This window comes from Oryzias melastigma, linkage group LG11 (assembly GCF_002922805.2).
Source record: "Oryzias melastigma strain HK-1 linkage group LG11, ASM292280v2, whole genome shotgun sequence".
Taxonomy (NCBI): domain Eukaryota; kingdom Metazoa; phylum Chordata; class Actinopteri; order Beloniformes; family Adrianichthyidae; genus Oryzias; species Oryzias melastigma.
This window is the reverse complement of record NC_050522.1, coordinates 12,523,700-12,544,389: the sequence shown is the minus strand read 5'-3', so window position 1 is coordinate 12,544,389 and position 20,690 is coordinate 12,523,700. Positions and strand designations below refer to the sequence as shown.

Here is a 20,690-nt window from a genome sequence, read left to right as displayed (position 1 = left end):
TAGCGCCTTATAGACTAGTTAAATGAAAAATTAGCCTAAAAAGCAAAAAAAAAACAAACCCAAAATTAAATTAGCCAAAATAGCTAACATGTAGCTAAAATATTAGCTAAACTCCAAACTAGTCTAAAAAAACGGAAAAAATCCTGATTTAGCCAAAATAGCTAGCATTTAGTTGAAATTTTAAACTGCTAAATAGCCTTAAAAAACTTATTAAATGCCAAAAAAGCTAGCATAATGCTATTATGACTTTCAAGTTTATTACACCCTGATTCCATATATAATAAAGTAACAACAAATTGACTATTAAATTAGTCGCCGACTATTTTGATAGTTGATTAGTTGTCAACTAATTGTGGCAGCCCTAGTGAAATGTTAACCGTAGTGAACGTATTCACGACGTGAGGTGTACAGATCTTTATCTTAGTTTTTGAAACACCAAAGTTTGATGTATTTAGAAGGGGGCGCCTCCTGGTGAGGCTACCTTTGACGATGACATCACAAGGTTAAAGCACCAATCAGAAGACATCTGTTAAAAGCTTTCATTTTTTTTCCTAGTCATCTAAAATTAGAAATTTTTACTTTCTTGCGTGAAACTACCTGAGCTATAGTTTTGAAAGATGGCCCTGCTTGCTCTGAAATGATGTCTGGTTTTTGTCAGTGGAGCCTTTTGGCTGAATTTGTTGCTGAGGAAATCTGAACTAAAGGGGAAAGTGTGACTCACCATGTGGGTTTTCTCTCACAAACAACATCAATGCAGCTTCACAAACGGAATCGGAGCATCCAGTGCACGGCTCGTGGGTGTGATGGGAGGTTTTTTTTTTCTCTTTTTTTATTGTGTATGTTCCGGTCCTTGTCAGAAGCAGAAGATGGTGATGGCTATGAGACCGACCACCAGGACTACTGCGAGGTTTGCCAGCAGGGAGGGGAGATCATCCTGTGTGACACCTGCCCCAGAGCCTACCACATGGTGTGCCTGGACCCCGACATGGAGAAGGCACCCGAGGGCACCTGGAGTTGCCCTCACTGTGTAAGAATCAAACACACCCTTTTATATGCTAGAATCAGGAGGATTAGTTGTGAGTTTCCTCTTTCTGCGAACCCCAGGAGAAGGAGGGCATCCAGTGGGAAGCCAGAGAGGACGTCTCAGAAGCAGAAGAGGACAACGGTGAGACAGGAGAGATGGAAGAGGACGACCACCACATGGAGTTCTGCAGGGTTTGTAAGGATGGAGGAGAGCTGCTGTGCTGCGACTCCTGCCCCTCGTCGTACCACATCCACTGTCTGAACCCCCCACTGCCCGAGATTCCCAACGGAGAGTGGATCTGCCCTCGCTGCACAGTAAGTGTACCACAGGGAGGAGATCCAGCTGGACTTCCTGTTGCAATGTCTGATTCTCGTTTTTGCCATTAGAAGTTGATTTTGTGTTTGGTGTGAGCCACATATTATTAATGATTTAATAAACTTGTTGTAGGTTTGATCCATTGAGCTTCATAACTTCATAAAAGCGTACAAAGAAAAGAGTTCAGAACGTGGTTTGGGAGGGAAGCTTCAGCAGAGACATTATAGCAAAAGAAATCCATTAAATGGATCTGTAGAAGTAAGGTGGTCAGCAGAAAGAAAACAAACATAAAGACTGACGGTGGAAAACCAGAGAATCACTACTAAAAAAAGTTCTGCCTAAGGGTTAGTAAGTATAAATCAGAGAAAACTGAGCCAGCCTCTCCTCATTCAGTCGATGTTTTATCAGTGATCAGGAGTTTTGATGATCGATGTCTCCAAAAATGGCTGTGAAAACACTATGAGATTTACTGTAATGTAGTTTAGATCAAAAATGTCAACAAAAAAAATAATTGAAGTCTGAAAAGACAAATTCCCAGAAGCACCAAGGATAAAACGCACAGTGGCCTTCAGACTTGAAGTTCTCAGACCACCTCAAACCTTAATTTGCTCTGGTCTCTATTCACACCTCAGAGGTAAAATGGATATTTGTAAGGAATACAGTTAAAAAGCTGCTCATCTCAGTGCCTGATTTGCCTTAAATGGATCATATCTGATCATAATAACAATAATATTAGCATTTTTTTTTACTTAATGCCTGTTTTTTTTTTTTTTCTGGCTCTTTCTGCTTTTATTTCCCATCTAAACTCCAAAGTTCCTATTTTAGCGTACCACATTTTGTAATGTCTGCACCTGAATTTAATTCAAACAAAGTGGACTGTTTAAGCTTTAGTTTAAGTTCAGACTAAAATAATCTGTGTATTTTGTTGTTTGATCTTGTTTATGGACAAACTAATTCCTCCTGAGAATCAACTTTGAAACTGTTGTTTAATTAAAAAATCTTGCAGGTCATGACATTAAAAGTTTGAGAACGCTCCTCCTCCTCTGTTCTCCAGTGTCCACCCATGAAAGGAAAGGTACAGAAAATCTTGACATGGCGATGGGGAGAGCCCCCGCCCCCCACTGTGGTACCCCGCCCTCCAGAACTGCTGCCCGATGCCCCCGACCCCCCTCCTCTGAAGGGACGGGCAGAGCGGGAGTTCTTCGCCAAATGGTGCAACATGTCGTACTGGCATTGCTCCTGGGTCTCTGAGCTGCAGGTGAGACGGCTCAACTTCCTGAAAAGAAAAATGGAGAAATGCTCCTTAATAACCCCCCCTCTTAATGTCTCATCGGCAAATGTAGCTGGAGATGCACTGCCAGGTGATGTTCAGGAACTACCAGAGGAAGAACGACATGGACGAACCGCCGCCCATCGACTTTGGCGAGGGAGAGGAGGATAAATATGTCAAGAGGAAGAGCAAGGATCCCACATATGTTCACCTGGAGGAGAAGTACTTCCGCTTTGGAATAAAGATGGAGTGGTTGATGATTCACCGCATCCTGAACCACAGGTCAGCAGGCACACAACCAGGTTTTACTACAAGAAAAATCAAAGAAATAACTAAAATATCTAATTGAAACAAACAGTTTTGATCCCATATTTCTGCCACTCACTATTAATGTTCTTTGATGTTTTCTGGGTTCTTCAGCGTGGACAGAAAAAACAACGTCCATTATTTGATCAAGTGGAGGGAGCTTCCGTACGATCAGGCCACCTGGGAGGCCGAGGACATGGATATACCGGAGTTTGACGTCTACAAGCTGCAGTACTGGAACCACAGGTAGGAGCTGCTCAGCCTAGAATCTTCTACACCGAGCTTCGACAGACCGTTCAATAATCCCTGTGCTCCAGGGAGCTGATGATGGGAGACGACGGGAGACCCGGGAAGAAGATCAAAGTAAAAGGAAGAGTGAAGCGGCCGGAGAGGCCTCCTGAGAACCCTGTGGTTGATGTGAGTGAAATGAAAATAGATAAAAATACTTAACATTTACTTTTTTTTTTTTTTAGCATGTCTTTTTTTTCTATTTTAAGCCAACAATCAAGTTCGACCGCCAACCGGATTACCTGGACAGTACTGGTGGGACGCTGCACCCCTACCAGCTGGAGGGTCTGAACTGGCTGCGGTTCTCCTGGGCCCAAGGCACCGACACCATTCTGGCTGATGAAATGGGTCTGGGAAAGACGGTCCAGACCGCAGTGTTCCTCTACTCGCTCTACAAAGAGGTGGGTAGAAAGGCCGACGCTCCCCGAGGTGCCGCGCACGCTCAGGCTGCTGCTGCGTGTTGTGACGCAGAACTCTGTTGAAACACGGCTTCTCAACCGGTTTGTTGGCAAAAAATAAAAAAAATCTGCTCCTTGAGAATAAAGTAGAAACAGGCTGGGACACAATATTAGTTTTTTTCTTTTTTCAAATTTAAAAGTTTTTCTTAAATGTTTTCTGTTTTGTTTGTGAAAAGCCACTCAGCCATTTTGTTTAGGTCATCTGACGACATTAACTTGGATCTGTTTGGAGTAAACAATCACTTATTATGCATGTGGCTACTGCCACCTAAAGGTGGGAGGCCAAAATACACTTCCTGTCAAAGCCACAGGGAGCCTGAAACTATTTGAAAAATGTTTTTAGTTTTTGATTAAAGTTTAGTTCTGAAAATCTTAGCCTATCAAAGCAAATTAATGTTTGAAACGGTAAATAAAAAATAAATATTTAAAAAAAAGTTTAAAATTGCATTTATCTGGTTTGGGATTAATAAATGATATTTCTGTGTTTTGAATGTCCTAAAACTATTTGTTTTTAAATATTAATCAGTACTGAAACTCACACGCGTCCTTTAACTCGTGTCCTCCAGGGTCATTCTAAGGGCCCCTTCTTGGTCAGCGCCCCTCTGTCCACCATCATCAACTGGGAGAGGGAGTTCGAGATGTGGGCGCCCGACATGTACGTGGTGACCTACATCGGAGACAAGGATAGCCGAGCCGTCATCAGGGAGAACGAGTTTTCCTTTGAGGACAACGCCATCCGAGGAGGCAAGAGGGCGTCCAGGATGAAGGTTAGGAGCTGATGGGGGATAAAAAATTGAAATCCACTAGCATTTGATTCAATTCCTGAGCTTCTGTGCTGCTGCTCTCACCCCAACAGAAAGACTCGTCCATCAAGTTCCACGTCCTGCTGACGTCCTACGAGCTGATCACCATCGACATGGCCGCCCTGGGCTCCATTGACTGGGCCTGCCTGGTGGTGGATGAGGCTCACAGGCTAAAAAACAACCAGTCTAAGGTACAAACTCATCAATAATCAAAGATCCACTTAACTAATTCAGCCAAACTGGAACCACAGTTGTAGCATCACAGAAATGTAAAGAGTTCTACGTGAACTTCAACATCTTATTAGATCTGAAACTTCCTCAGAAACCTTTAAATAACCATCAATGAATAACATCTGCAGATTTTCTGTCTCCAACCTTTTTAAACCTGTTCTTTCTGTCTTTTTTTCAGTTTTTCAGGGTGCTGAACAACTACTCTCTGCAGCACAAGCTGCTGCTGACCGGAACTCCTCTGCAGAACAACCTGGAGGAGCTGTTCCACCTGCTCAACTTCCTCACACCTGAGAGGTTCAAGTAAGTTGGGCCTTGATTTATCTTCTACATGGGTTCCTAAAAACACAACATTTGATGATTAGAGTTTTGAAACCATTCAGATAGTTTCAGGTTTTCTTTTTGTTTTATCTCACTGCTCGGCATTAAAAATGTTTCCTCTTCTTAATTAGTAAACATCTTAATTAGTAAACATGTTTCTGGAATGAATTTGGTTTTTTATGTAGGATTAGCATCTGTGAAAAATGTTGTGGACACTCGAGATGGCTGTTATCTGAGCAGAAAGTCTCACCTGTCTGTCTTTGAACGCAGCAACTTGGAGGTCTTCCTGGAAGAGTTTGCCGACATCGCCAAGGAGGACCAGATCAAGAAGCTGCATGACATGCTGGGTCCGCACATGCTCAGGAGGCTGAAGGCTGACGTCTTCAAGCACATGCCTTCTAAGACCGAGCTGATCGTACGAGTGGAGCTCAGCCCCATGCAGAAGTGAGTCCTCTCTTTACAAAAAATAAAAGTCTCTAGCAGGCCGGATGTAAGGTTAAATGTCTTTTTTTAACATATTTTCTTTGCAGAAAATATTACAAATATATCCTGACGAAAAACTTTGAGGCCCTTAACACCAAAGGAGGAGGCAACCAGGTTTCATTGCTCAATGTTGTCATGGACCTCAAGAAATGCTGCAACCACCCCTACCTCTTCCCTGCAGCTGCTATGGTACGACCTGCAGCCAGAGACTGTCTGTCAAAGCTCCGCCTCTTTTATCAATGTGAATGTTCTGTTCCTCCAAACAGGAAGCTCCCAAACTGCCAAACGGGATGTATGATGGAAGCGCTCTGACAAAGTCCTCTGGGAAACTGCTGCTGCTGCAGAAGATGATGAGGAAGCTGAAGGAGGGCGGGCACAGAGTGCTCGTTTTCTCTCAGGTGGGGCTCCTAATGAACGGAAAGCGATGGTCTACCTTCTACATTTGCTGAATTTCATTTGGATTCTGATGTCTACAGATGACTAAAATGTTGGATCTGCTGGAGGACTTCCTAGAGAACGAAGGCTACAAGTATGAAAGGATAGATGGAGGAATCACAGGAGGGATGAGGCAGGAAGCTATCGATCGCTTCAATGGTAAGAATTAACACAAACCATCATATTTTTTCACTTTTTGTTGCCTCAGATTTTAGGCCTTTATATTTTATGTTGGAAAAATGAAATAAGATTTGTTGTCATCTTTTCCCCTTCAGCTCCTGGAGCTCAGCAGTTTGCCTTCCTGCTGTCGACGAGGGCCGGAGGGTTGGGCATCAACCTGGCCACAGCCGACACCGTCATCATCTACGACTCGGACTGGAATCCTCACAATGACATCCAGGTGCGGCGAGGTTTTAACCCAATAAAAACAGTAGCAGCAGCTAAAACACTGTTTATGTTAGCTGACATCTGCTAACTTTGCCTCTGAACTCAGGCCTTCAGCAGAGCTCATCGAATCGGGCAAAACAAGAAGGTGATGATCTACCGCTTTGTCACCAAGGCTTCAGTGGAGGAGAGGATCACTCAGGTTGGCAGTTGAATTTTTTTACTTCCTTTAAAAGTAAATAAATTATGTTTGTCTGTATAACAGATTCTCTTAATTAACATTTTACACTCATAACCGTTTTTCTCCTCTTCACAATTCTTCCATAGGTTGCCAAAAAGAAGATGATGCTGACTCACCTGGTGGTCCGACCTGGTCTTGGGTCTAAGACGGGCTCCATGTCCAAGCAGGAGCTGGACGACATCCTCAAGTTTGGAACAGAGGAGCTCTTTAAGGATGAGGGAGAAGGTGAGGATGGTTTGTCTGCTAAACCAGATGGTAAAGAAGCGCGCTCAGCGGGCTTACATTATTTATTTTTTTCTCCTTAGAAAACAAGAACAAAGAGGAGGACAGCAGCATCATCCACTACGACGATAAAGCCATCGACCGACTGCTGGACAGGAACCAGGACGCCACCGACGACACAGAGCTGCAGAGCATGAACGAGTACCTGAGCTCCTTCAAAGTGGCTCAGTATGTGGTCAAAGACGAGGAGGAGGAGGTGAGCTTCTGCCACGCACACATACAGATGCTGGCATTTCTATTTCCTGTTTCTGAACGCGTTACTCCCTTCAGGAGGAGGAGGTGCAGCGGGAGATCATCAAGCAGGAGGAGAGCGTGGATCCAGACTACTGGGAGAAGCTGCTGCGGCATCACTACGAGCAGCAGCAGGAGGATCTGGCTCGAAACCTGGGCAAAGGCAAACGCATCCGCAAGCAGGTCAACTACAACGACGGGTCACAAGAAGATCGAGGTAAAGGTCCATTCAGCACCAAACTATTTTATTCTGAAAGTCTTCAACAACTCAGACAGTCTGGCTTGTTCAGCTACTAATATATTTTATTTTTATACAACGTATAAGAACTAAATAATGATGAGAAGGAAAAAAGCAGCAGATTTGACTTTATTTTACCTGATTTCGAAGTGTTTCTGTTCAAGGTCGTTCTGTACATTTAAAAATGCGTTACTATCATACGGAGGTTTTTAAGGAAACTATTGAGCAGTTTTCACACACAAGTACATCTCAAAGTGCTTCACGGTCACTTCAGAATAATGTCCTCGAGTGCTGCAGTGCAAAATGACTTAGAAAGAAAACAAAATGAGGCCAGGAAGTCCATCACACAGCATAAAACTGAATGAACACCAAGTAATCTAATAGAGGAAGACAAACATTGAGAAATGTTTTCAATTTTTATAGTATATTATTATTGAAAGAGCCATTTCCTGACATTTTTGGGGCGGTTACTTCCAAAATTCAGCTCTCATTTGATGAACTGGTGCTGGTGAAAGTGAAGTTTGCTTCTGTCTGAGCGAGTTTGCACCAAAAATGTTGTTTTGTTGCTTTTGTAAGAATCTGCCATGAGTTTAAAAATGTTTTTCTCTGACAAAGGCCTTCGTTTTCTCTCACTACTTCCTGTCTACCAACCTTTTGATGTAAATTTTCATGAATTTAGATAACATTGCCTTCAATCCCAAACTTTATATAAAAAAGAGAATTCTCCTAATCTACCAGTTTCACTCCAACTTTGCAGAAGTTTATTTTGTTTTTAATTACAAAGAGAATCTTCTTTTTGTTTTCGTCTCAAAGCTGATTGGCAGGATGACCAGTCGGACGGCCAATCGGATTACTCTGTGGCGTCAGAGGAAGGTGACGAGGACTTCGATGAGCGATCAGAAGGTAAAGAACTTTTGTGACACAGTGTTGCTGGTTTTGTAGCGTTTCCTTTATCCGCGGTTTAACCACAATGATGCATCTCTGCAGCAAACTCCCGCAGGCCGAACAGGAAGGGCCTGAGGAACGACAAAGACAAGCCACTGCCCCCCCTGCTGGCCAGGGTGGGAGGCAACATTGAGGTGAGCTGCTCTGCTCACTAATATGGATCTTGGAAAACTATACTAAAAAGTTTCCTGTATGAAAGCAGTAATCTGATCATCTCTCTTCCAGGTGTTGGGTTTCAACTCTCGGCAGAGGAAGGCCTTCCTGAACGCTGTGATGCGTTATGGGATGCCCCCTCAAGACGCTTTTACCACCCAGTGGTTGGTCCGAGACCTACGAGGGAAATCTGAGAAAGAATTCAAGTACGAGATTCTACTTTTTACTATCCATCTGAAGTTTCATGGATTAGTGTGTTTTTTAATTATGTAAAACCGCCCCCCCCCACCCCTCCCTCAGGGCCTATGTGTCTCTGTTTATGCGCCACCTCTGTGAACCCGGAGCTGACGGAGCCGAAACCTTTGCAGACGGCGTTCCCAGAGAAGGCCTGTCGCGCCAACACGTCCTCACTCGCATTGGAGTTATGTCGCTTATTCGCAAGAAGGTAAAAAACCTTTGGTCATTTTCCTCCGTCAGACTAACCTGGTAATCTGGTTTAATCTGAGGAGTTGTGGCGTCTTCATCCTGCAGGTGCAGGAGTTCGAGCACGTCAACGGGCAGTGGTCCATGCCCTGGATGGCTGAGCTGGAGGAGAACAAGCGGGCCGCGGCTCAGCCCGACTCTCCTGGAAAAACTCCGTCCACCGGCACGCCCGCCGACACGCAGCCCAACACCCCCGCTCCAGGTAGGAGGAGGCAGCAGCGCGGTTAACCTCCAGTAGACATAAAAACAGAAACACTTAGTGAATCTGTCTGATTACAGCAGACGACTCCTCAAAGAACGAGGAGATGAAGGACGGAGAGAAGGATTTGAAGAAGGAGACGGAGACAGAGAAAAACGACAAAGATCCTGTCAAAGGCAGCGACGAGGTGAGGCTGCGACGACGCGAGGAAGACTATTTACCTTAAAGACGAAGTGGTGATGTAATCAGAACCCCGATGCTCGCAGGTCATCGCCATTCCAGACGACGAAGAGAAGAGTCCCGCTTCAGAGCAGGAGAAGAAGAACGGCGTGGAGGCCATGGAGACGGACAAGCCGAGCAACGGCGAGGCCGAGAGCGCCAAAGAGAAGGAGGCCGAGAAAGAAGGAGAGGAGAAGAGTCCAGAGGGAGGAGAGGAAGCGAAGCCGGCTGCAGAGGCTAAAACAGAGGGGTCAGAGGTCAAACCCGGCGACGCGGAGATGAAAGGTTAGAGGAAAAGGAAAAAAGTCATGCCACGGGGTTTAATTTTATTTATGTTTGTTCATATTTGCAGATAATATTCCTGTGATTTCTAATTGTGTTTTTTTTCCATCACTACTGAAGAAGAAACTAAGGAAGAAAAGACAGAAAAGATGGACACCACTCCACCAGATGTAAAGAAAGGTAGCGGCTCTTTTTCTCCACCTGAGTAGTTTTTAGATGGAACATTTCATTTGGTTTTTGACCTTCACTCATGTTGGTCTCGTAGATCTGAAGGACGACAAAGAGACTCCAAAGCCAGAGGAGGCCACCAAACTGCAGAACGGAGACGGCAGCAAAGAGGGCGCGGCGCCGGCCACCACCGCCGCCTCGGCCAGCAGCGTGAGCGAGGAGAAAAAGAAGGCCAAAACTCGCTTCATGTTCAACATCGCAGACGGAGGATTCACAGGTGCCCACACGAGCGCACAACAACGAGCCAATCACAGACGACCTCCTCTCTGACGCCCCTCTGTTTTCTTTAGAGCTGCACTCTTTGTGGCAGAACGAGGAGCGCGCCGCCACGGTTACAAAGAAAACCAACGAGATCTGGCACCGTCGCCATGACTACTGGCTGCTGGCTGGCATCATCCAGTATCCTTTCCAACCTGAACCTGTATTGGGTTTTTCTTTGTGCTCCTGAGTGGAAGGTGTTGTTGTGCTTAACCGAGACTCACTAAGACACGGATACGCTCGCTGGCAGGACATCCAGAACGACGTCAGGTTCGCCATCCTCAACGAGCCTTTCAAAGGGGAAATAAACCGAGGAAACTTCCTGGAAATCAAGAACAAGTTCCTCGCCAGAAGATTTAAGGTAGGAAAGGTTTCTGTTTTAAATCTTCCAGACATCATCTGATGCTGGTCGGGAGTCGAGGTGTTTTGATTTGTATGCAGAGAAAATACTCTCAAAACATTTGTGTGTGCGTAATTCTTGATTTGTAACTTGTACAATTGATTTGGACTTATCTTTTGTGTACTTGGAATTGTGTACTCAATATCAAAAACGTACAAATACAAAATAAATTCTACGAATTTAAAACTCTCAAATATTTAAATAATACACACCAATCGCCTGATACACACAAACAAAATGACATCTACTGACAGATCAGAGTTACAGATGCACAAGGGCTTTTGAGACTTTCCATTTCTCCAGATTGTGTAAATTATGTGTTTAAATGCCAGTTCTAAACTGAGTTTTGAATGACGTTTGTGAAACTCAACCTGCAAAGGCATACCCAAAATGTTATGAATTGTAGCATAATTGTAATTAAATATAAGCTTTATTTTAAAAAAAAAAATTTTTCAAGTAATATCTGTTTAAGAAAGTGGAGAAAAGTCAAGTTGTTATTATTAATATGTATTATTTATATTATTAGAATCTAAATTCAAAGCAGCTGATTAAAAACAAAATTCTGATGTCCCAGCTTTCTAGCAACATTTAAACGCTTCATCTGAAAACGTGAACAATCTTACAACTCCTCATGCGATTTCTCCTCTTCAATTTGTGTGTACTAATTAAACATTTGTACGTCTAGGAGCTGTTTTTTAAATTTGTATTTAGTTTTAGGTTGGCGTATTTTCAATTTGGGTGTGCCTAATTTGTATTTTGTATGTGTAATTTTTGTAATATTACACATGCACAATTTCAAGTACAGACAGTTACACATACAAATTATTGTATGAATTACATATCAAGAATTAAAAAAAAAAATCCAAAGTTGCACATAAATGAAAGACACTCGCACACAAATGTTTTGAGACTATTTTGTCTCCATACTTTAGTTTGTGTCACTCAGTCTTGCTGTAAATTATAATAAAGAATGAAGGGATCTCCTCAAATGAACCGTCCTTCTCTTTGCTGCAGCTGTTGGAGCAGGCGCTCGTGATCGAGGAGCAGCTGCGCCGAGCTGCCTACCTCAACATGTCAGAGGACCCCTCTCACCCCTCCATGGCCCTCAACACTCGCTTCAGTGAGGTGGAGTGTCTGGCCGAGTCCCACCAGCACCTGAGCAAGGAGTCCATGTCTGGGAACAAACCGGCCAACGCCGTCCTGCACAAAGGTAAGCTGCTGCAGAAATCCACCTGCTGGTGCGCTAACAACACCTGCAGTGGGCGGAGCTTAACTCGTCTCTGCTCCGTCCGTCAGTGCTGAAGCAGCTGGAGGAGCTGCTGAGTGACATGAAGGCAGACGTCACGCGCCTCCCAGCAACCATCGCCCGGATACCCCCGGTTGCTGTGCGACTCCAGATGTCCGAGAGGAATATCCTGAGTCGTCTGGCAAGCAGAGCCCCCGAGGCACCGGCACAGACGCAGCAGGTGAGGGCGCTTCACCCTTAATCCTCCCAAAAAAATAAATAAATTAAACTATTTGAGAACTGTTTTTCACAAGTACCGAAACAATCGTTTACTCAAATGTTAGCTAACCAACTACATTCAAAGGTGACGAGTTTGACGACTATTTAAGGGAAGAACTCCTGATCTTTCTTAACCTCTAAACCCACAAAATCTACTAGAAATTCAAGAATCAAATTTAAAAACCATCTCAACTTTGCAGAAAACATCTCCACTTCCACAGATTTTTTTTATAACCCCAAATCCTAATAATTCACCTTTTTTCCTTTTTAAACTTAACTTTTTTCAAAATTCAAATAGTCTCATCCATTACCAATAAAGTGACTGGATGTCTAACAGTATTTTTTTCACCTGTCCTCCCCAGATGTCACAGCAGTAGACTGAAAAACGTCTCTAACCTGGAGCCCCTTCCTCATGTCAACATTCCTGATTGGCGCACGGCCGAAGGACAGACTGGGCGCCCAAGCTTGAAGCCACACCCACTTCGCTCCCTTCATTCTTAATGAACTTTACAGAGTTTTTTTGTGGAGGATCAAATCTTCTGACTCTCCAAGAATGAGGCCGTGGACAAAAAGCTATTTTATTTTTTTCCTTTTTTTTTTTTTTTCTTTTTCAAGTTCTGTATTAATATTATTGATATAATGTTATTATCATGGTTTTTTGGGACCTAAATAAAAAACAAAAAAAAGTATTTTCTTTATTTACAATCTTTGAAGGAAAACATTTTTCTTTAATCCTATACAGAGAAATTTAGTACTCTGACAAAAATCTGCATCAAAGCTGTGTTTGAGAAGACGCGTCTGTAGAATTTACACCTTTAGGATTTATAAAAGGACAGTTTGATGTAGTTTAATTTGAAATGATTAATCAGTGAGATGAACTGTGAACAAAGTCAGACAAGTCGACCATTGATTTTCTCCAATTTAAGAGTTCTAAAATGAATAGAAAAATGTCAAACTTCAATCAATAAAGGGTTTTATTTTACATCTGTTCACAAAAATGTTCTAAGTTTAATATCTAAGAAATGTGGGATACCTGAGAGGAGTTTGAGACCTATATGGACAAAAAAAATCAGGCTTCTGAAAATTATTTGTTTAATTTAAAGAGAAACTTGTACCTTCAGAAATGATGCTGGCTGTGTAAAAATATATAACTTCAATTTACTTGAAATATTTTTAAATTGCACTAACTTGCAAGATTATTCCCAGCAGGCTTTTCATTGAGACACCAAAAGTTTGTGTTTTACTAAACTGGAACAGATCATAACTAGTTATAAACACGATTCTGTGAGAAAAATCCATGTGGGAATTTTCACTTTTATTTAGTTGAATTGGTGTTGAATAAAAACGTATGAACTTCTGACAAAATCTGGGATTTGAAACTCCAGCAACATAAAAAGCTAATATAAGGAGGTTGTTTGTTAAAACATATTTCATTTTAAAAAGAGAAAGTGGAATTTAAGATTACCCATACGGTTTTTGGAGAAAGCAACAATTCCAGTGCAATGCATTAATCTGCCTCTAGATGGCAATAAATACATTATCATAAAACATTTGTTTGTCAAATCACTAATAGAAATGTTAAATTATTTTACTTTTTTGAACATTTTATACAAACACAATAAAAAAAAGTGAAGGTTTTAAAACATAAACATGTTAGATTTACCAGATTTTTTTTTATCGCTCTAGACATTAAAAGCATAATTTTTACTAAACCTGATGATCTGATTCTCTTGTTTTTATTGTTAAACTTAAGATATTTTGGCTGTTTTTTTCTAACAAATAAGAGGCCAAACTGAATGCAAACATGAATTTATTTAATACTCCCCGTTCAAAAACATACGCCTCGCTCGGTGTAACAGAACAAAAAGTCTAGTTAGTTGTATTCACAGCCAACTACCATTCAACCATTAAAATGTAATTCATCCACACTGCATAAGTCCTTGAGTGACCCGGGTTCTGGTTCATACACATAATTTCACAAGATAATACCTTAAAAACACAACGGAATTAGAAAAGAAACATGTACCACATTCAAATCCTAGAAATCACAAGAGGGTTTGTTTAAAACGTGAAGGACAGAAACACCAGCTGCAGAGGGAAATAAGACAAACAGGAGAACGTTCTGTGTTTTTATTTTCAGAAGAAAAGCAGAAAGTTCAGGACAGGAGCACAAAGAGCTTCACAAGCAGCTGAAAAGCAGACACGAGTTCACCAAACATCTCCTGAATTAAACTTTTGAAGCATTTCACAGGAAAAAGTCTTACACCTCTTAGTATTCAAGTGAATTTACTTCCTAAAAATTCCCCAATCAAAACTAACTTTAATTTTAAGTGACATGCTTTTAATTTTTTTTAAAGAAAACATCGCAAGAAAAATACTTTCACTTGTAGCTGAATTTATTCTGTTTAAACAATTAAAAAGTCTACAAAAATAGTGACTACCGTTATTTTAAATGTCATTTTCTTCACTTTATATTGAGTCTAAAATTGACTTAGAAGATTTAGAATTTGTAATGCTCCACTAACAAAACAGTACTAATTTTTATAAATTCTGCAAAACATCTGCAAAAACAGGAATGTTTCTCCATTTGGCTACATTTAGGTAAAAGAAAAAAAATCAACTGAAGCCATAAAACCTCCTGAGCTCACATCATCTGTAAAGCTGCAGGGCTGGAGAAGGAGAAGGTCAAAGGCCACCCATGAGGTTTCTGCTGATGAGGAGGACAAGGAGCAGGAGAGAAGACGGGTCTGTGTTGTGTGTACTTGTCCTGTGGCGTATGCGATCATCTTTGAAGAAAAGCTCATTTGAAGAAATACACTGGAGAAAAAAAAAGAGGAAGAATTCTGGATCAATTCTCCTTAGAAAACAAGTTTCTATAAAATCCTGCCTAAAGCCCATAACACTAAATATAAATATGCTTTAAATCAGTCCAACTCCAAAACATGTAACAATTTAGCATCTATTTGAAAAAAAAAACATGAGTTTAAACGTTTTTTTAAACCTGTAAAATTAAACTACCGAGGGGTTAACTTATTTTTTATTTACAGGTATTTTTTAATCCAAACAAAGTGGTTCTGCATCATGAAAAAATTTAAAAGCGTTTGAAGTAAATTCTTTCAAGTTTTAATATATTTATAGTTCTACAGCTAACATTTATAAAAGTGTAATAATATGTTTGGACTCACAGAAAATGACTCCGACAAATATGACACCTATAACTCCCATGATGATCATCATCTGCAAGAGAATCAGACAAAACAACTTAAACAACATCCATACAAAACAATAAAAAAATAATTATGTGTAAATATCACATTATGGACATGAACACACGATTTTCAGAGTACATTAAGGCAGGGACTATTTTGAAACAAATATTTATTATTGAAAAACTATGGCTGAGTCTGTGTTGGTTTGAAAGACGTCAGTGAACGCCCTCATAACCGGAAAGGCAGAAATATGGACACCACAAAGGAGGGATTACGTCACAAATCACAGCTGGCTCTTTAATCCCCGACTCTCATGGTAATCCAGATTGAGATTTCCTTTCTGCTCCGTGTCGGCTCATCATGCTCTCTTCCCTTCTCTCTTTTAGAGCAACCGTTGTCCAGCCTTCCTCTGATTGGATGAAACGCGCTGCGAATGAGGAGATTGACTAACGCTGAGACAAAAGGGTGAACGGATGGACGGATGGATGATGGATGGATGGAAAACTGCAGCATCTGAAATGAAAGCTGTGTTTCTATTTTTGTTGCAGATTTTTTTTTTTACAAACATTCACTGACACATTTCTGTTCCATCACAGTAATAAATTCTGAAGCCTACAGCATTACAACACAGAATATTTTTGTCTTATTCAAATAATTCGGTTCATCAACATGAAGATGATAACGTCACTGAGAAAATACTTATGTAAACAACTGAATTCACAAAGTTTTTCTGAATTTTTTACCTTTGTGGAAGAGAAATCACCTCATGAACATAAAAAAAACACTTTGTTTATTTGTTTGTTGTTGTGTTTGGATTCTTGCTTTGCTTCTAAACCAAATGGCTTCTGACCCTGAGGTCATGAAGTGAATTAAAGTCGCTCTCCTTCAGAATTTTCCGGTAACTCTCGACTCAGTCAATGGTTTGACACTGTAGGTCCTGAAGCTGACTTGACTGTTGCTCTGATGTTTCTTTTTTTATATAAATGCTCATTTTACTTTAGATGTAAACTGACACACGTCCATCTAGAGAGTTCCTCTTTTCACTTTTTCTTGATGCTTTTCTATATGCATTCTCCTTAATATATAGGTTAGATTAAAAAGTACAAAACTTTCCATAACCAGGTAAAATCTAAAATTGCATATTCCCTTAGGAACCAGTACTAAGGCTGGTCGAGATTTTGTGAGTACTTTGCATGTTTTGCTAGAATATATGACTAATTATAAATTAGTTTTGATAATTTAATTTAAAAGAAACGTGTCTCTGTTTAGTTGACACCAAGGACGTGAGTGTAATTCCTAAAAAGGAATTTTCAGAGGTTTGAGGAGATTAAAATGCATCTTCAGGATAGTGACGATGCTCATGATGGTTACAGGTCATGTCTATGGAGCCATTTACTGCACAAAAGTGACCAAAATGCCTCATTTTTGTGTGAAAGTAAGGTAAAACTGATGTTTTAACTTGTAATTTCAACACATGTATGGTCAACTAAGCTCTTTTTTTAAATAAATAATTTAAAAGACAAGAGGAATATGTTTATATTATGAGGGAAATAAAATCAAATAACTGCCAAGTCCATTGATCACTTATGAGCTGCCATGTCTGACTTATTCCTAATTAAAATGACTAATTGTACAGAAATATTTATGAAATTGTTGCCTTATCGTAAATCTTGGAAGGTCTAAATGTTTAGTCTGGTGTCCATCATTTGATACAACTGCACATCAAGCATCTGTTAGTTCATGACGGAGCAGCTCAACACAGGACATTTGGATTTTTTAAGGTTGCATCTTAGAAAATCAGTCTTTTGGAAACATGAAGCCTAACTGTAAAAATGTTCAGTTATAATAATATATATATAAAAACTGTCAAGCATGGTGCTAAGGGAATGATGATAAGGGTTTTTAAAAAAATCTTCAGCAAAACATTACTCTCCACACAAACGACTGTTAACGTTAATGAAGAAAAGAACAAATGACATCTATTTATCTGGGACTTTACTACTTCTGTTTGTTAAACCGTGCTGCACAAGATTTATGAAACATGAACAGAGATGTCTCAGAAATCATCTGATCTATTTGGATGACTTTTGGATGTTTATCAATTACTAAAGAGTAAAAGTTTTCAACTTGTAGCAAACTTCTTTAATTATAAGAGTCTATTTATTTCCTTTTGAACGTTTAGCTGGAACAGACTGGTTCACAAAATCAGCAAACGACTTTTTTCCGTTACAAAGACACATACGTTTATAAATCAAGTAAATCTTTGCTCTGGGAGACAATTTGGGATCCAGAAAACAGTGAAAATAAAGCCAAATTCAGAGTTATGATGTAAAAAATGATTTTTTTGGCTAGTTTTGAGTGCAAAAAGAGTCATGCCATCACTATCAGAATCAACAACTTCCAGTTATTCTTCATGGAGGATGAATCAGTCAATCATTATTATCCTCTTCCTGCCAAGTCGTCACATCCCCCTTTAGAAGAAGCTGTTATTTTACCTTTTAATAAAAAGTTTGTTATAGTACATGATGTTATTTTTACCCTCTATTGTCAGATAGATCAGATTATACAGCCTCTGGTGCCTACCTTGCAGTTTTTCCACCAGTACTTGTTCTTGAGTTTGGCCGCGCTGCTCTCAAACTGTGAGGCTCCAGCCTGCAAAGCATCCGCCCGGTCATCCAGCTCCGACAGCTTCTGGTCTCGCTCCAACACTTTGTCCACGTTCACGCGCATGATGTCCACCACCTGAGGCCCAAAAGCAGCGTGACTGCAGTTCTGCCTCACGGATCGTTCAACGTTCACCGTTTGCTCACCTCATCAACCTGCGCCTGGGTCTGCTGCAGTCGCCTGTTGCTCGTCAAATTCGGGGCCGCGGCCGGAGGGCCCCCTTCTCCTTCCCCGGGAGCTCCTGGAGCACCACCTGCATCTGGAGTCGACCTGCAGCAGGAACACAGAGGAACCAGAAAGTAGTTCATCACTGAATAACTGAGGGTTACAGATTCCTCTGACTGCAGTGCTGAAACACAAACACAGTTTTTGTCTTCATTTAAAAAAAAGAGTCCCTAATGAAACATTCTGTCTGAAAAAATATGTATTTAATAACATTTTTAATAGCATTTTTTTAGTTGAACGAATGAGACAATAGTTGTTAAAATAGCAGCAATTCATAGATTAATTTCATACATTTGTGAATTTGCAAAGCTAAAAATATTTTACTTTTAATGTAAGAAGCATTATAATAAAGACTTTTGAAACATAACTGTAAAATTTGCTGTTATGGTGTTAATTCTTGTTAAATCAAATTAATTCGGCTAAACTAGAAAGGTTAGTAATTTCAACATTACATTTTTTTCAAGGTTTTCATTTAGGTTTCTAAATTTAGTATTTTTTGTTGTTTTTTGATGTACTAAATTACTGCAAAAATACATTTCTCTTTACCTTTGGTTTTTGTCTTCTGTAACACAGATGGCTGATTTAAATGACAATTTTTGTTGTTAGGGAGTCACCAAAACGTTAAAAAGTATTAAATAAAAGAAAATTCAGATGATGGATTCAAACCATCAATTCAAACCATCAACCTTCATGTAAACATCACATCCTCGACTCATGGAAAATAATCCAGTCATGAATGTATGGCTCACTCTGCAGGAATTCACCTGGAGTTTATTTACCAAATAAAAGTCACTCTTTAAAAATCTTTATTTTTATGTTTAAGTGTCACATTAAAATATGCTGCAGCTCAACCATAGACATACAGATATACTGTATATATATATATATATGTATATATATATATATATATATACAGTATATCTGTAGAGAGAGAGAGAGAGCTCAACAGGCTGTTTATCCATGACATGTATTTTAATTTTACATGTTCAGGTATCAAATGTGTGATTATCAAACACTAAATTAAAATCTATTTCAATTAAATGTCCAAAATATCCAGATTTGATCAGTTTAGCATTTTGTTTCTTTACCGCTGATAAAGTTTTATGTTATTTAGAGTATAAATGTTTTCTGAAAATGTTTTTTTTATGTTTTCTGCTTAAGAGATTTTAGTAATACATCTTTATTCATTATACAAGGTAAGATTTTAACACCATCGTTCCTATTGTTAGATATTAATGAGAACTCTAAAAATAAAAAAAATATATATGTGTAGTTTATAAACAATAAAACAAATTTTCAGATCGTATTTTTCTTCACAATGGAACTGCTTTTACTGTAATACATTTTTTCCTTTTTTTCAGGAAGTTTCTATTAAAGGGATTTTTTAATTGATCAAACCTGAATCAGGTGTGAGTTTGGAAAGAAAAGCTGGATTCTCTGAGATTCATCAGATTTGAGGGAAAAACACGTTTTCCATAAATGACTATTAATGTAATACATTTTTCTGAGCAAACGTGTCACTGTTTAGAGGTTTAAAAATGACTGGAAATTTCTGAAGAGTGGAATGTATGTTTTTTTAAGCAGTTCCTTGTTTCTGCTCTGATGGACAGGCTTGTTTCCCGGATGCAGATTAGTGCTTCAGCATCATCATCATCATCATCGGCCTGCTGAGGGATTTTCACATCCACACAACAACCCTCCCCCTCCCCGAGAGAAAAATTAATTAAATTCCACTATTTTACCTTTTTCTGAACAGAAACCTTCAATTCAAGCAGTTATTTTTTACTTAGTTTCATTCGTTCACATTTACTTCAAACTGAAACAGTTTAAGCTAAAAAAAAAAAAAGTGCTAAAAAATCAAAATAAATAATCTCTCATCTCTTTTGATTCCACTGATGGATAGTTTAGGTGGGTAAATCTTTGGTTTTTATTTAGGCAAATTTTAAGGCAGAGACCTAAACATAATTTAACCTTTTGTAAAGAATGCTCAATATTAAACTATTAAACTCAAATTTATTTAAAGTCTACCTGGAAACAAGTGACAGATATGCATACATATGTTATTTTTATTTTTAAAACAGTTAAATATATTTAATGTACTCACATTTCAGCTGCTGTAGGATGGAGATTATTAGTGAGGAAGAGGATGAGGAAGGTGAGACCGGATGAAGAAAAAAAAAACAGAAATTCCAAGTATTAGTTTAAAAAAAATATCAGATTTCTTTTAAAATGTTAGATTTTTTCCGAAATGTATTTCTCTTTTAGCCAAAAAAACTATACCGACGCAGCTGCGCAGTGAAAAAAACAGCTGTCCGTCAAACGGAAGCTCCACCCTCAAAGAGCGAGGGATTCTCGCGCAGGCGCACTCAACGCCCCGCGTAATTCCATAAATCAGATAAACTTGCAGGAGGGTTTCTGCGCCTGCGCGTATTTGGGACTTTTAAGTAAAAAGGTAAATGGCCTAAACTCCTGTCTAAGTGGACACAGAGACAAAAATAAACTTGATTTTTATATATTGTTTAATTTAAAGTTTTATTTTGTTTTTTGTCTAAATTTCCAATTAATTTCTTACTTGTACAAAAATTGTATTTTTTATTTTTTTAATTTGCTAAAA

General features: G+C 39.7%; 2 protein-coding genes and 1 long non-coding RNA gene across 5 annotated transcripts in view; 1 reads left to right on the top strand and 2 right to left on the bottom strand.

Annotated features, from left to right (window-relative positions):
* The window catches only part of chd4a (chromodomain helicase DNA binding protein 4a), a 19,305-nt gene extending 6,638 nt beyond the window's left edge, over nt 1–12,667 (top strand). For 2 of the 3 annotated variants that reach the window (XM_024295137.2, XM_024295128.2), the window contains exons 9-41: nt 858–1,027; nt 1,105–1,338; nt 2,394–2,597; nt 2,683–2,891; nt 3,030–3,161; nt 3,233–3,332; nt 3,413–3,604; nt 4,228–4,428; nt 4,518–4,655; nt 4,874–4,995; nt 5,284–5,457; nt 5,544–5,685; nt 5,763–5,894; nt 5,973–6,090; nt 6,207–6,331; nt 6,425–6,517; nt 6,643–6,781; nt 6,862–7,034; nt 7,109–7,286; nt 8,121–8,210; nt 8,295–8,386; nt 8,478–8,611; nt 8,706–8,850; nt 8,937–9,090; nt 9,168–9,274; nt 9,354–9,591; nt 9,709–9,768; nt 9,854–10,033; nt 10,107–10,215; nt 10,303–10,435; nt 11,489–11,684; nt 11,771–11,940; nt 12,341–12,667. In XM_024295137.2, coding sequence (XP_024150905.1) covers nt 858–1,027; nt 1,105–1,338; nt 2,394–2,597; nt 2,683–2,891; nt 3,030–3,161; nt 3,233–3,332; nt 3,413–3,604; nt 4,228–4,428; nt 4,518–4,655; nt 4,874–4,995; nt 5,284–5,457; nt 5,544–5,685; nt 5,763–5,894; nt 5,973–6,090; nt 6,207–6,331; nt 6,425–6,517; nt 6,643–6,781; nt 6,862–7,034; nt 7,109–7,286; nt 8,121–8,210; nt 8,295–8,386; nt 8,478–8,611; nt 8,706–8,850; nt 8,937–9,090; nt 9,168–9,274; nt 9,354–9,591; nt 9,709–9,768; nt 9,854–10,033; nt 10,107–10,215; nt 10,303–10,435; nt 11,489–11,684; nt 11,771–11,940; nt 12,341–12,355 — 4,799 coding nt within the window. In that variant the 3' untranslated portion in view covers nt 12,356–12,667. The remainder of the gene's footprint in view (nt 1–857; nt 1,028–1,104; nt 1,339–2,393; nt 2,598–2,682; nt 2,892–3,029; nt 3,162–3,232; nt 3,333–3,412; nt 3,605–4,227; nt 4,429–4,517; nt 4,656–4,873; nt 4,996–5,283; nt 5,458–5,543; nt 5,686–5,762; nt 5,895–5,972; nt 6,091–6,206; nt 6,332–6,424; nt 6,518–6,642; nt 6,782–6,861; nt 7,035–7,108; nt 7,287–8,120; nt 8,211–8,294; nt 8,387–8,477; nt 8,612–8,705; nt 8,851–8,936; nt 9,091–9,167; nt 9,275–9,353; nt 9,592–9,708; nt 9,769–9,853; nt 10,034–10,106; nt 10,216–10,302; nt 10,436–11,488; nt 11,685–11,770; nt 11,941–12,340) is intronic. The other variant, XM_024295151.2, reaches the window with a different exon arrangement.
* Nucleotides 2,078–3,121, bottom strand: LOC118599310. The gene is made up of 2 exons (XR_004948612.1): nt 2,995–3,121; nt 2,078–2,917 (listed from the first exon to the last, which is right to left on the bottom strand). It is a non-coding gene; the product is annotated as an uncharacterized LOC118599310 (long non-coding RNA).
* Nucleotides 12,668–14,093: 1,426 nt separating the features above from the next.
* LOC112160545 (vesicle-associated membrane protein 2) lies at nt 14,094–20,679 on the bottom strand. The gene is made up of 6 exons (XM_024295165.2): nt 20,357–20,679; nt 20,181–20,190; nt 17,998–18,121; nt 17,771–17,929; nt 15,164–15,215; nt 14,094–14,795 (listed from the first exon to the last, which is right to left on the bottom strand). Coding segments are annotated over exons 2-6 (354 nt in total). The 5' UTR covers nt 20,183–20,190; nt 20,357–20,679; the 3' UTR covers nt 14,094–14,778.
* Between the last annotated feature and the right edge of the window lie 11 nt (nt 20,680–20,690).